Here is a 12,206-nt window from a genome sequence, read left to right as displayed (position 1 = left end):
CAATGGACGGCGTTTTTATAATCGAGACTTCAGACGATAATAAGAAGTATTTTCACAATTGAGGCGAATTTGACAGTGGTGTGGTAATGTCTTGTGATATTCCGTGGTGTTTTGATGCTAATTACCTTGCAACCCAGCCTCAACTATCTAAGACAGCAATGTCCCTCCCGTAGTCTCAACAACGCTACCAGAAGTATTCTTGTTCTTCATCAAGTACAAATATGCCTCCACAACATCCTCAACCTTTCCAATCTCCCCAGTCGTCATTCTTCCCTTCAAGTGGCCAGTCACGTTATCCCAATACCCCATCTCCTTGACGTAGCTCCAAATCTCAGTGTCTGTTGGGCCCTGCGCAACGGCATTGACGCGAATCGGCGCAAGATCAACAGCCAAACCACGGATCATGCCGCGAATTCCAGAGAGGTAAGAGTACATGATGGACCAGTCCTTAGAAACATGCTCTGTTGCACCACCAGTAGCGACGGTGAATGATGAAGAACCGCTTTCGTTCAAGTGCTTGCGGAGTTGCTGCGCAACAACAAGTGGTGCGAAGAAACGCACGGTACCAGCTTGACGAATAGCATCAAGAGTAAAGTCCTCCAGTTTTCCAACAGCGAGCTTGTCGCCCGCGGTGAAGACAACATGGTCTAGTTTCCCAGACTTGGCGACCTCGGTGAAAAGGTTCTCGACCTCTGAGGTGAGTGTGTCAGGTGAACCCAGGTTGCAGGGAAAGCCGTGAAGTTGAGCCTTGGCAGATTGGTTGTTCTCTTTGAGGCGCTCAATGGCGCTTGAGATCTTTGTCTGAGAAGATGAGGAGATAAACACAGACGAGGCGCCGTTTTGAATAGCTGCTTCTGCGACGCCGAAGCCGATTCCTGATGAACCGCCGATGACGAGGACGCGTGATCCTGCGAGCTTGGAAACGTATTTTCCGAGTGAAGCCATTTTGACCTGAGTTGTGTGTATGGGAGAGTGAGGGGTTATTGGTAGAGGAGGAGAAAGGTGAAGAGGAGAAGAGAGTTGTTCGCTGAGCAACGTAAATACGGCTTTTATGTCTTGGGTGGTATGGCTCAAGCAAACATGGCTTACATGGTTTGAGCTAAGGCCTATTGTCATGGTGTTAGTCCCCCGCCTCCAGCCATGGCACTGTTTGATCCACCAACCACTCAGGATGACCCCTATAATGACAGAATATGCAGTGAATCAGAGGGGAAAATGTCTCGGAGTCCGGGACTGTTCCTTGCCTATTTTGTGTCTGTGTAACTTGTTGCGTGCCTGATGAGTGCCCCGCTAAATGCAGGACGACCAACACTTCTCGCGACTGTGTTGAAACGCGAGGCCGAAACAAGGATCAAATGCCTTCCTTTTCTATATCGCTTCGGGGATAAAAGGGAAACATAAATGAGGCTCAAGGTAAGAAATGATAAAACAGCTTGAAGCCGTTAATTTTGGCACATGCCCAAGGGCATTATCAATAAGCTACTACACAATTCGTCAACTGGTTTGATAATTATAATGGGTGCATCATAGAGTCTAGCCTTATCAGGTACATAACAGTCTTGGTATGATAGGCTGGCACATACGCCACAGGGTGTTTCCTCACTCGGACAACGCTGAGGAAACAACAGACCCTCACGTCAGATATTGTCCCAATCCAGTAACCCTGGCACCTGGCATTATGTAGAGCGGGAGGAATCGAGGTCTGGACCGGGTATCTGCCTCATTATTTATGCATAAGCATCTTGATAAGTCTCACGATATCCATGCTGTTATTCCGCTGAAACGTAAGACATGATCAGCATTCCGCCAGGTATGCTTCGGCTTCCGAATTCCAGGCACGCATGCATCCGCAACTGCCAGCGAATTTTATACCAGAGAACATGGATACTGTAGCAGTATTTTATGTGACTCTGAAAGCTCGAAAATAAACTGGAAGAGGGGACACTCACCTGGAGCCATGTTGTATCACATGATACAGAATCACATGGAATATCAAGTGAGAAAGGCAAAACACGCGTAATCGGACCAGTGGTAATTTACTACACCTGCAATGGCATAGGATATTACATCAACTGCTTTAACCATGGGCGTTGTGGCGCCATGCGCAACTCGGCGTTCGGGCTGTTCAAAGGCCGTCTTCAACTCGCTTCGGGCTGTACCTGATGACGACACTGAGGCTTAAGGGCTTACTGAATATACCTTCACTCTGAATAACTACCGAATTCGCCCCAAAGAGTAGTGTACAATTAAGTCAAGCGGTGACATCTGCATAGACTTGTTACAATGTATTGCCGGCGATTTATGGTGCGATATAGCATTTAACCATGAGATAACACAAAAGGAATGACTTAAATCAAAGCCTTGAACCGTTCACATACGATGAATAAGGCAATAAAGTGAATATGATCATATCAATTCTCCTTGACCCTTCTAAATCTTCTGGATAATCTCTTGCAATTCCTCCCTCATATTCGTCACAGCAACGACATGCCAATTCAACCCGCCATCATCCCCTCCAGCAAAAGAATCAAAGGTCTCCATCACCTTCTCCGCCTTTCTCAACTCCCTCAAAACCACAGTCCTTTGCAGCGTAGCTTGATCCTCGTCATCAAGATCCAGCATTCCAAGTTGGATCTTCATAGGTCGTAGTTCTACTCCATCAGTGTGATAGCGTGCTGTGACCGCAACTCTGTACCAGAAAATAACCTTTGATAAGATTGCGCTGTGTAGCATTGCGATATGGGGGTTTCGTGCGCAGTGACATTTGAGGAGGGGAATGAGGCTTGTGAGAGCGGTTTTGTTGACGGATAGGACTGTATCGATAGATGGTGTTGAACAGGTTTGTTTTTGGGGCATGGGGGAGGATTTGCAGATGCTTTGGTCTGCGTTGGTGTTGCAGTGCAGCGATCTCAACACTTTGAGAGCTAGGGCCTCACAATCGTGAGAGTGCATGGCTGTTGGCTCCGGTGCCTTGATCGACAGTATTGGCTCCATAGATAAACTCAAATCAGGTGATACCATACCACTCGACTGAGACGCAGTAGTATCCGACACGAAACTCAGCGACTTCCACGGATCAACCCAAGATATACCGTTCCCATCGTCAAAGTCAACAGTGACGTCGACGCTGCGTGACGCCCAACTATCCAGCATCTCAAGATCACCAGCCGAGTATGTACTGTAATCCTCCCACGCATTCGTAAACTGCGTCGTAAGACTACTATCCTGTGCGTTCTTCCTGTGTCGCGCCCGTTTGCCATGTCGCCGCGAAGCGCTGTAGCAGCACTCTTTCGCCTGCCCGTTGTCCTCGCAGCGCTCGCAGGGGTGAGTCCTGCTGCAGCGGACCTTGGCTGTCGTACAAGCGTCGCAAGCGAGACGCAGCCGGACGGGCTTTGCGGACCGAATCTCGGACATGGTTTTGTTAAAGATTGGCGAGGTTCTTGGCTTGTGGTTTGGGGTTCTGAGTTGTTGTTTGATACATATATGAAGCACTGTGGTTGCCTTTCCTTTTTTGCCAAGGGGTAATTGGAAGCCGCGTGATTGGGAGGGTTGGGAAATAGACGCCATCTGTGGTCTAGTCTAAGCCCGTCATGTCGGCGTGGTAGGACGGTAAGCGGCTGGCTGACAACCTTTTGCCTATTACAAAGGATTTATGACCATTATACTATCTACGCTGACCAGTCGTATTATTGGAAGCTCCTCCAAAATCCTTTGCTACCGTGTATACTTCAACAAGCCCTGAATCACCATGTGTCTCAATCCTCCAGGATTTATTTCTCCGAGGGCTGCCGTTTCACATTTAAATGGAATAGTGATATGCCACTGGTCTGAAGTTAGTATAGACATTACAATAACACTCAGCGTAGGCTTCAGAGTCAAAATGAACCGGAAGTTACTCCGGTCCCGGCCGTCAACCATATCAGATATACCTTCACCGGGAAAGGCTGCTTGCGTATGCAGGACTTTCAATGGCAAAGGTACCGGCCTATGGCAGCGGAGTCCGGACATCTTCAAGACTCCATCTTACTCCGGACCTCGGCCGCCTAGATACCTACCCGTCTGCCACCAATCGGAACGAAAATCAGCTGCATAAGACTTAGATGAGACATGATAGATCTTCTTTTGTGAAGGATAAGAGGTCCTTGCCGATCGGCGGAGAATTACTTGGCTACGGTGCCAAGATCTTGGTTTGACAGGAAATACGAGCAAACCGACGAGTCCCTGATTCAGGGACTGTTTCGTTGGAATCGTCTGGTTAAATGATGTCACGTTACTCCAAAAGCAAGCCCAATTTTGTCGTGGAAAAAGCCATACCTGAAAGCGGTTTCACGACGTAGATACGGCACAAGGGAAGCAATCAGCAGTAACTGGTTTGACGCGCTTGATCACGCTATGTAAGCTGTGCAACCGCCCAAAAATAAAAACAAGATAAGGGGACTTTGTAATCAGGTCCCAGCGACAGATAATGGGCCTCAATTGAGAAGAGGGTGTATTCACCAGGTCAGATTGGGAGTGATGTAGCTGGGTTTCGGGGTGAGATGGGAAATAAAGATCTTAGAGACATTAGAGGTGGCCCTGATTGAAGATAATAGCATTACGTGCTCGTCGACCGCTGTTTGCTGACATCAGAGGCTTTTTATGCAAATCTCCAAATGTCGTCCAACCACAATAATCGCTGGAATCTTCTGTCGCTGAGATCTTAACAAGTTTTCTTCTCCCGTTTTGCTGCGGCTCACTCAGCCTTGCCTTATCACGTAACACGCATGATGCGGAGACGCGTGCCGATCCTAACGCCGTCAGCAATGACATTTCCTCCCTTGCCAACCAACACGACATAATCTGATTACCTGTTTTAGTCATGCAGTTTTCTATTCTAGCTGCTATCGTCGCAGCGACGATCGGAAAATACTCCGATGCCGTGCGCTCTGAGATACCCGCTACACGATCGTTCTTCTACGTTGGTGGACGGTACGACGATGACGGTGACGGCGGCCATGTTTTTCGGGACCAGACGTATGTTGAGAAGCTCACCCCGGTAAAGGGAGCTCGGAAAGACACGCCTATCGTTATGATTCACGGTATGGCGCAGACAGGCACGGTAAGCTAATCCCCGTGCAATTTCGGAAGCCGCCCGTGCGTACTGAGAACTTTTTGCCACGTTTAGAATTTCCTGAACAAGCCCGACGGCGGAGTTGGTTGGGCCTCGAGGTTTATTGAGCAGGGTTATGAGGTGTACATTGTTGATCAGACGTTTCGGGGGAGATCTGCTTGGATGCCTGGACAAGGCGCTGCTAAGCCCAGCACTCTTTCGGCCGAGGCTGTTGAGGTTGCGTTTACTGATTCGAAGACCCATATGCTCTGGCCTCAGGCTATCAACCATACCCAATGGCCTGGCTCTGGGGTTCAGGGGGATCCAGTGTTTGACGCATTTTACAGCTCGAATGTGGAGTTTGTTGATAATACGACCTATCAACAGACTTCTGTTCAGGCAGCTGGTGCAGCCTTACTGGATAAGATTGGGAAACCGGCTGTTCTTCTGGGACATAGCCAGGGAAGCTTTATGCCCACTTTGATCGCTGACATAAGGCCGGAGCTTACGAAGAGTATTGTTCTGTTGGAAGCTGCTGGACCGCCTTTCAAAGATGAGATTTTCAAGTTTGGTGGAGAGTTTCCTCGGCCATGGGGTCTGTGGGATGTTCCTATCACGTACGATCCTCCTGTTATGGATCCAAAAAAGGAACTTGTTCAAAAGGTTCATGCCCAGAAGGATAATTTGTCTACGGAGTGTATTCTCCAGGCTGACGAACCTACGCCCCGCAAGTTGGTTAACTTGATGGACATCCCTATTCTTATTGTCACTGGGGAGGCATCGTATCATATGCCTTATGAGCATTGCACAGCTGCGTATTATAGACAGGCGGGATGTTCGAAGACGAACCATATTGAGTTGGGAACTATTGGTATTCGCGGGAATGGGCACATGCTTTTCATGGAGAAGAACAGTGATGAGATACATGCTGTTGTTGAGAAGTGGATACGTAAAGGTTAGGTTTATAATATCATCACGAGCTTTCGAGACTGACAAGTCACAATGATTGCATCAAGTCTGTGTGAACCTTGTGGTCTGTTCATTGGTTTCAGTTGTGATCTAGCTTTTCCAGATTCACGATATCCAGTCAACACCAACATAAAGTTACGATACCCGAGCCCTGCCCTTATCCTCAGCATCACGCGGATTCTAAAACCCTATCTACGACTGACTTCCAACGCGTCCAAGTCAAAGTCTCTGTTTTCTTCTTCATTGCGCGAAAATCTTTCCAGCCATGCTTCGCGTCCAGTTTCTCTCCCCTTTCAACCATCTTCTAGGTAAAGATGTCTCACGTAGAGCCATCTTCCGCAGCTGCCAACAGGGCGCACAACAACCACTGCGAGATGGAACGACTGTTCAGTCGAGAATCTCGGTATACCATCTGGCGAAATTTATGGTTCTGGCTCGCTCAAAGCCAGAGGGAGCTCGACATCATCTACCTCGTCCCCATCCCTGACTCCTATCCCCCGGCGTTCAGGGAAAATAAAATCGACGATGAAGATCTTGAACAGCTGAGGCGTTGTTGTAATGTCTCGAGATACCATGTTAATACTATGCAAATGCGTTCATTGACTCCCGATCACGTATTGGTATGTGGCGCCCCGTCGTTCTTAAGTTGAATCGTCTATCTAACTATACTTTTAGGATCTCCGAGCTGTAAGAACGACGAATCGATGATGTTTAATCGTGGGTAATAACTAATTCTCGATTTAGCAATTTCATTTCGTCACTGATATAGATGCCCCTCGATCTGAGCACTGGCTCAACATTGGCGTCACCCACGAGTACACTCTCGAAAACACGGAGCAGATCCTCATGACTCATGCCCTGGATATCTTGATCACCAAGCTCTCGATGCTTCTCTACCGTCTTCGGAACTTTGCCATGGATCACAAGTCTGTGCATTGTCTCATATATGAGTCAGACTATGATAGACCTACCTACGTCACGACGATCGGAGAGAAAGGTTAGTAAGCTACCAACTGTTTTCTTCTACATTATCTGACACTTTGATAGTTGCTAGCTGGGCTAAGACTCTCGGTGAAATTCTGTGGTGTTTTCAGAAACTTCGATGTAACATTGGATCGGCTGGATCTCAGCCAATTACTCAATGTGAACAGGGCAACATTGCCTTTCTTGACAAGCTATCTATGCTGGAGCAGTAAGAGTTCTCCACCAGTTCAGCTTTTCCAGAGTCTAATATGTTTTAGCTTTGAGGGTGACGAGTCAAAGTGCGAGAGGCTGGATGACCTCCTCCGCCAAAAGATGGGATTCGAAAAATGTTACGCAGTAAGTAAATAAGGCTCCTCTATTTTGTTCTTCTCGGCTAACTCCTCCCCAGAAAGACTATTTCAGATAGTAAGGCTAGAGCTCATTGTTGCTGGGTCTTATACTAATCATCTAATCTAGCCGTTCTGACACCAACGGACGTTTGGGGCGCATATGTCATACCCTAGGCGACACAGCCCTTCGAGTTGTGGAAGATCTGGACCATTTCGACTCTGGTGGTCAGTTGGTCGAGAAAAGGCCGAAGAGCGACGGCTCACCTATCACTGTAAGTTGTCCGTCTGTGGTACAACAAGCCTTTCGCTGACTGGGTTTCAAGGAGGAAGATCCAAAATTCAAACAGTCCCCGCTCCTCAGGATTGCTGCAGACGCGCTCATGCAAGTCTCAATTACTTTCAAGGATCCCAGAGTGTCTAAGACTCATGGAGAGGTAAAACGTTGAATATCTTTGTTCCATCTTGTTACTAACCTGTATCAGGACGAATACATCATGGTACGGCTGTTCAAGCACGCTGCGCGAGTCGTCAGGATACTCCAAAGCATTGTTGAGGGTCTTTACTACAACTCCCAGAACGCCAACACCATCAAGTGGCTCGAGATGCCGTTTATGATGAGCGGCCCTCTCATCAGTAGACTAACCCTCCGCCGCGAGGATCCAATGACGTAAAGCGCCCCCCTATACACATCATGAACAGGATACTAACAGTCTTAGCATTATGCGACATCTGAGAAACATTGGCCTTTCGGTGATGAATGAGCCGTCAGAACGTCAAACGTATAGCTTTCTCGACAGACTCATGCATCACGGCTTCTTCAACACACATGCTGTCGACATTCGCAATGCTGTCTTGTCAGTTCAGGATGTTACGCATAGTGAAAGACTAGTCGACGAAATCTGTGGGGAGCATGGTATCATTGATAGGAGACTTCAGCCTTATTTGGGGTATATTCGGGAGATGACTGCTGGGGAGTCGCAGACACCTCTGATGATTGAGTCCGCCAGGGGTAACTAGGTGTTACCATAGTCTAGTAGTTAGCTATAGGCTAGGGAGCTGGGCGCTTATGGAGATATTGGTGCGTTGGGAATTACTTTTGTGCTGGGATAGGGGCGTTTTGATATGTCTTGGACATTCACGGAGTATACGGCCGATGATTCACTGTGTTGCATAAATCAGATTGGAATTTTAGCCTAGGGCATGTGCTTTTTTGCACTGTTCATTTTTGACGTAGTCCTTATTTGTTTCTCCATTCGCGATGCTTCATTCTCTTATCCACCTCCCTCCCTCCTTAACTTCTCCTCTCAACAACACATGGGGATCCAGTAACTCAACAACAGCAGTCTTTCAATAACTTAAATAATTACAGGCTGATCCTGAGAGACAATCACCATATTCTATCCACGTATTGCCTTTTTTTAAAGTCTTGCGGCGTCGATATTGCATGCCTCATTTTTCATGGTAGGGGGAGATCAAGAGGTCCTCGGCTGACCATTACTGATGCCATCTCCAGTCAAAAACCCCATCCACTCACTTTCATCTTCGGCGCCACAACCAGAATTTATCGGAGGCAGTTAGAGCCAAGCTCTTCGTTTACCTCGTGTTGGTTACTTGGTCATCAGTCATGACAACGACTGATTGCGACGAATTGGAACAGTAAGAGCGTCATTGAACTTCAAGAGTTCTTCTCTAATATTTCGACCTACCAACACACCACTCGTCCTATATTAATCATTCTCACGTAAAAAAAACAGAAGAGGGTTTGTCATTATGGAAGCTTTCTATCATCTCGTGCTAACTTGTGTCAGATCGCAGTGCTACCAGCCTCCACCAAACATCTGGAACCCAGTCTCTTTCCTCTGCCCGTACCCCTGCTCTTTAACACTAGGGCTACAACGTTGGAGACCATTATTACAAAGGACTATAACAACCGATTGTAACAATTCATTTCACCTTGAGACTCTCCTTCCAAAACTTGATCCACCACGATGGCAGGCAACACACCAGGGCCGCCAGCCCTAGAAGAAGCAAAGCCTGCCGTGAGACTCAAAGGCAAGGAACATGAGTATGGTAAGACTCTGGAGTTTGACGCTTTCCAGTCTCGGGGTGGGAATCCGGAAGATCTCATGGACGAAGAACGATGGCTTGACTTTCCAGCGCATGTTCATTTCCCCTTGAAAAAGTATAAGATGAAGGAATCCGATAGAGATACTTCTCTATCACCCACTGAAACATTTGGGATGCGAACTATCTGGAACCCAGAGCCAGTCTCTGGTCTTGGAGATGACCGCATTTCGAAAGTAGACACTGGTCGAAAGGTGGCTGAGAGACATCTGGCAGTTAAGTTAGCTGCCAGAGCTTGCAATAGTGGCAGAACACTCAGCTACGAGACAAAGGAATGGCTGGGTATCACAAGTGGTACGCAGCTCGCAACGGACAAGACGGTCAGCTGCGTGTTTGTCGGAGTATCGGCACTTACCTGCCAAGCTATCTTTATGATGAAGTCGAATACTCAACATTTACCCGACGGGTTTTGCGGCGTCTCAAGGCAGCAACGGATTGAAGACTTGTTGAATGTGGACACCACAGAGCTTATTGAATTGGTTTTTAGGCCAGAACTTTACATACAAGGCCACGAAATCATATGGACTGAGAACATGCTGATCCCAGGCAATATCTCATATATCAAACGCGCACTCCATGGTCACCTAGCTGATGATGAGAAAGCTCAATTTCTACAGCGCATGAGGCGAGAACATCACCTCCTTATAGCTGGGAGCGCCCCAGCGGGTGTTGCCAAGGCCCTACCGTCCAACGAAGAACCAGGCCGAAAGCCGTTGATTTGTCGTGCTATTCAAGGTGGCAAAGCTTACAACCATCTACATTTCATCCTGAAATGGCCTCCCGTTGCCCTTCTGGAGTTCCCCAAAGCCATGATCGAGGGAACACAGCGCTTTCTCGACAAATATCCATCTGACAATGTGCCCTTGAACATTGCACTGGCCGCAACAATTATCTATTTCGATATTGAGGAGACACGCGACTACAAAATGGAGGGCTTTCTGAATTCTTTTCCTGGGAAGCCATCTCCTGTTCGAAAGGTTCCCCTAGCGACTTTTATCATATACTTTCCTCACATGCTAAGTTACGTTGAAACACACCACTTGACGTCCTTCTTTCACCCATTTCGGTTCGCCAATCTTCATACATCTCACAGTAGTCCTCTCGTAGTCACTGCCGGTCGCGATTACCTCAACACAGCCTCAATGCGCTCCTGGTATCACCAGATACGGTCTCGTCATCCGCAAATCCTCGCCGAATCGAGGTTCACTCTGATTCCTGCATCTATGCCAGGGTCGACTATGGTATTTCCTGAAGACTGTACTCATGCTCAGAGGCCATCACCTGACCTTTTCACGCTATGTTGTTTGAATGACGTGCGAACTCTAGGAATTCCCAGTTACTCATATGACCCAGAATCCTCTTTTCAGCGTGTAGGAGCACCCAAATGGCTCTTCACAAAAGCGGTTCGGCAATCTGATAGCAATTGCTTTCGACTCGGCGGTCATCCTACAATCGCCTATTGGAACACTGCCACTCCTGAGAAAATCAAAGCTCTTACCGGTCCGGCAAGGACAATTGGCCCTGTCTTCCCAGATATCGGGTCTGATTATTACAACACGGAGGCCATATCTTCTTGCGTGAAGCGGTGGTTCGGCGATGAGACTTATTACACTCAGAACTTCCAGTTTTGCCTCGACAAGCCGGAGCTTGAACGAAAGAACATGGCAACCAGAGCAGACGAACTCATCAGGATTGCGGATCGCTTGGGCATTCCACCCTCCCAAAGATGGACGAGTCACAAGACCATGTTGCTTGAGTGGGATGGTATGGAAGGACATCTGAAATCGCTTCGCGAAGAGGGAAAGCTAAAACGACTCGCTGCGCCGGAATATTCTACACCTCCAGCCAAGCGAGCAAAGTCTGTCGAACCAACTTTGGACTCAGACATCAAAGGGGAGATTCTTCAAACTATCAAAGGCCTTGCAGCTACATCCTGCGACTGGGACAACCTGCTAAAGGATCTCCAAACTCCAGCCCCAACAATGAAAGCTATTCAAGAGTCATTCTCCCGTGTGTGTTTGTTCATATCCGAGTTGGAGAAGACACTACAGAATGGGAATGATGACAATGGGGAAGGAGATCTGGACCATGTCATTCGGCTGGTGTTTCGAGCTGAGGGACTTTTCGGGTCGGGAGTAGAAGCAATGGACTACGAGTCAAAATGGGTCCAACATCGCGACAGGCTTTCCCAGCTGTTTGGACAGCCAACTGGGAAGGCTATGGAAGCTGTTTTCAGGCTTCGGAACACTCCTGACGCGTTTGATATCATTCTGCCCCAGATTCAGGTTTTGGGAGAATCTCCGTTGATCAGAGACCAAGTCGAGGCATTCAAGAAGATCGACGCACTCCTAGGACCACTGCTAATTGTCACCAACGTTGATACAGCGTCAGGAGAAAATGGGACACAGGAATGAACGATAGATCGGCTTCTAAGAGCTCAATATTGACTTTCAGGGGTAGTTCCTTCAATAGTTTGGGATGGGGATGGCAACCGAAAAGGATTGAAGATTGCTGAGGAGAGGTTTGATGAGAGATGATGGACTGGAACATCGAACAGTTACGAGATAAAACGATAGCTCTATGAAGGTTCATAACTTAATCAGGCCATCAAACAGAACCTGAACAAAATAGTCGTAATCTATCTCCTGTCTGGAAACACCGTGCTGCTAAATTGTATCAGGCATTGTAATAATCAGCAATACTGTAGAATT

General features: G+C 47.7%; 5 protein-coding genes across 5 annotated transcripts; 3 read left to right on the top strand and 2 right to left on the bottom strand.

Annotated features, from left to right (window-relative positions):
* Positions 1-147: 147 nt before the first annotated feature.
* On the bottom strand, positions 148-1,054 carry FOBCDRAFT_318801 (uncharacterized protein; the record flags this gene model as incomplete). Its single annotated transcript, XM_031178199.3, has 1 exon — positions 148-1,054. Exon 1 carries the CDS (start codon positions 943-945, stop codon positions 148-150), a length of 798 nt encoding a protein of 265 aa, XP_031044086.2. The 5' UTR covers positions 946-1,054.
* A 1,376-nt stretch (positions 1,055-2,430) lies between these two features.
* On the bottom strand, positions 2,431-3,414 carry FOBCDRAFT_260162 (uncharacterized protein; the record flags this gene model as incomplete). The annotated part of the gene is made up of 1 exon (XM_031178200.2): positions 2,431-3,414. One exon carries the CDS (start codon positions 3,412-3,414, stop codon positions 2,431-2,433), a length of 984 nt encoding a protein of 327 aa, XP_031044087.2.
* A 1,009-nt stretch (positions 3,415-4,423) lies between these two features.
* Positions 4,424-6,075, top strand: FOBCDRAFT_249958 (Alpha/Beta hydrolase protein). Its single transcript, XM_059610894.1, has 2 exons — positions 4,424-5,098; positions 5,165-6,075. The coding sequence occupies exons 1-2, from the start codon at positions 4,859-4,861 to the stop codon at positions 6,047-6,049; spliced, it is 1,125 nt and encodes a 374-aa protein (XP_059467113.1). The 5' UTR covers positions 4,424-4,858; the 3' UTR covers positions 6,050-6,075.
* A 297-nt stretch (positions 6,076-6,372) lies between these two features.
* Positions 6,373-8,388, top strand: FOBCDRAFT_273180 (uncharacterized protein; the record flags this gene model as incomplete). Its single annotated transcript, XM_054704319.2, has 10 exons — positions 6,373-6,678; positions 6,734-6,745; positions 6,803-7,055; positions 7,106-7,250; positions 7,300-7,378; positions 7,431-7,447; positions 7,499-7,643; positions 7,695-7,805; positions 7,854-8,038; positions 8,088-8,388. The coding sequence occupies 10 exons, from the start codon at positions 6,373-6,375 to the stop codon at positions 8,386-8,388; spliced, it is 1,554 nt and encodes a 517-aa protein (XP_054560294.2).
* Positions 8,389-9,359: 971 nt separating this feature from the next.
* Positions 9,360-11,909, top strand: FOBCDRAFT_239302 (uncharacterized protein; the record flags this gene model as incomplete). The annotated part of the gene is made up of 1 exon (XM_031178203.2): positions 9,360-11,909. The coding sequence occupies one exon, from the start codon at positions 9,360-9,362 to the stop codon at positions 11,907-11,909; it is 2,550 nt and encodes an 849-aa protein (XP_031044090.2).
* Positions 11,910-12,206: the final 297 nt, after the last annotated feature.

The sequence above is a fragment of the Fusarium oxysporum genome, chromosome IV (genome assembly GCF_013085055.1).
Source record: "Fusarium oxysporum Fo47 chromosome IV, complete sequence".
Taxonomy (NCBI): domain Eukaryota; kingdom Fungi; phylum Ascomycota; class Sordariomycetes; order Hypocreales; family Nectriaceae; genus Fusarium; species Fusarium oxysporum.
The sequence above is the reverse complement of the archived record's forward strand: the minus strand, read 5'-3'. Positions and strand labels throughout refer to the sequence as shown.

Bases quoted from the DNA above. Each gene is read 5' to 3' on its own strand.
- FOBCDRAFT_249958 (XM_059610894.1), top strand. From the start codon at position 4,859: ATGCAGTTTTCTATTCTAGCTGCTATCGTCGCAGCGACGATCGGAAAA. The intron at 5,099-5,164 runs GTAAGCTAATCC...TGCCACGTTTAG, and splicing joins GTATGGCGCAGACAGGCACG to AATTTCCTGAACAAGCCCGA.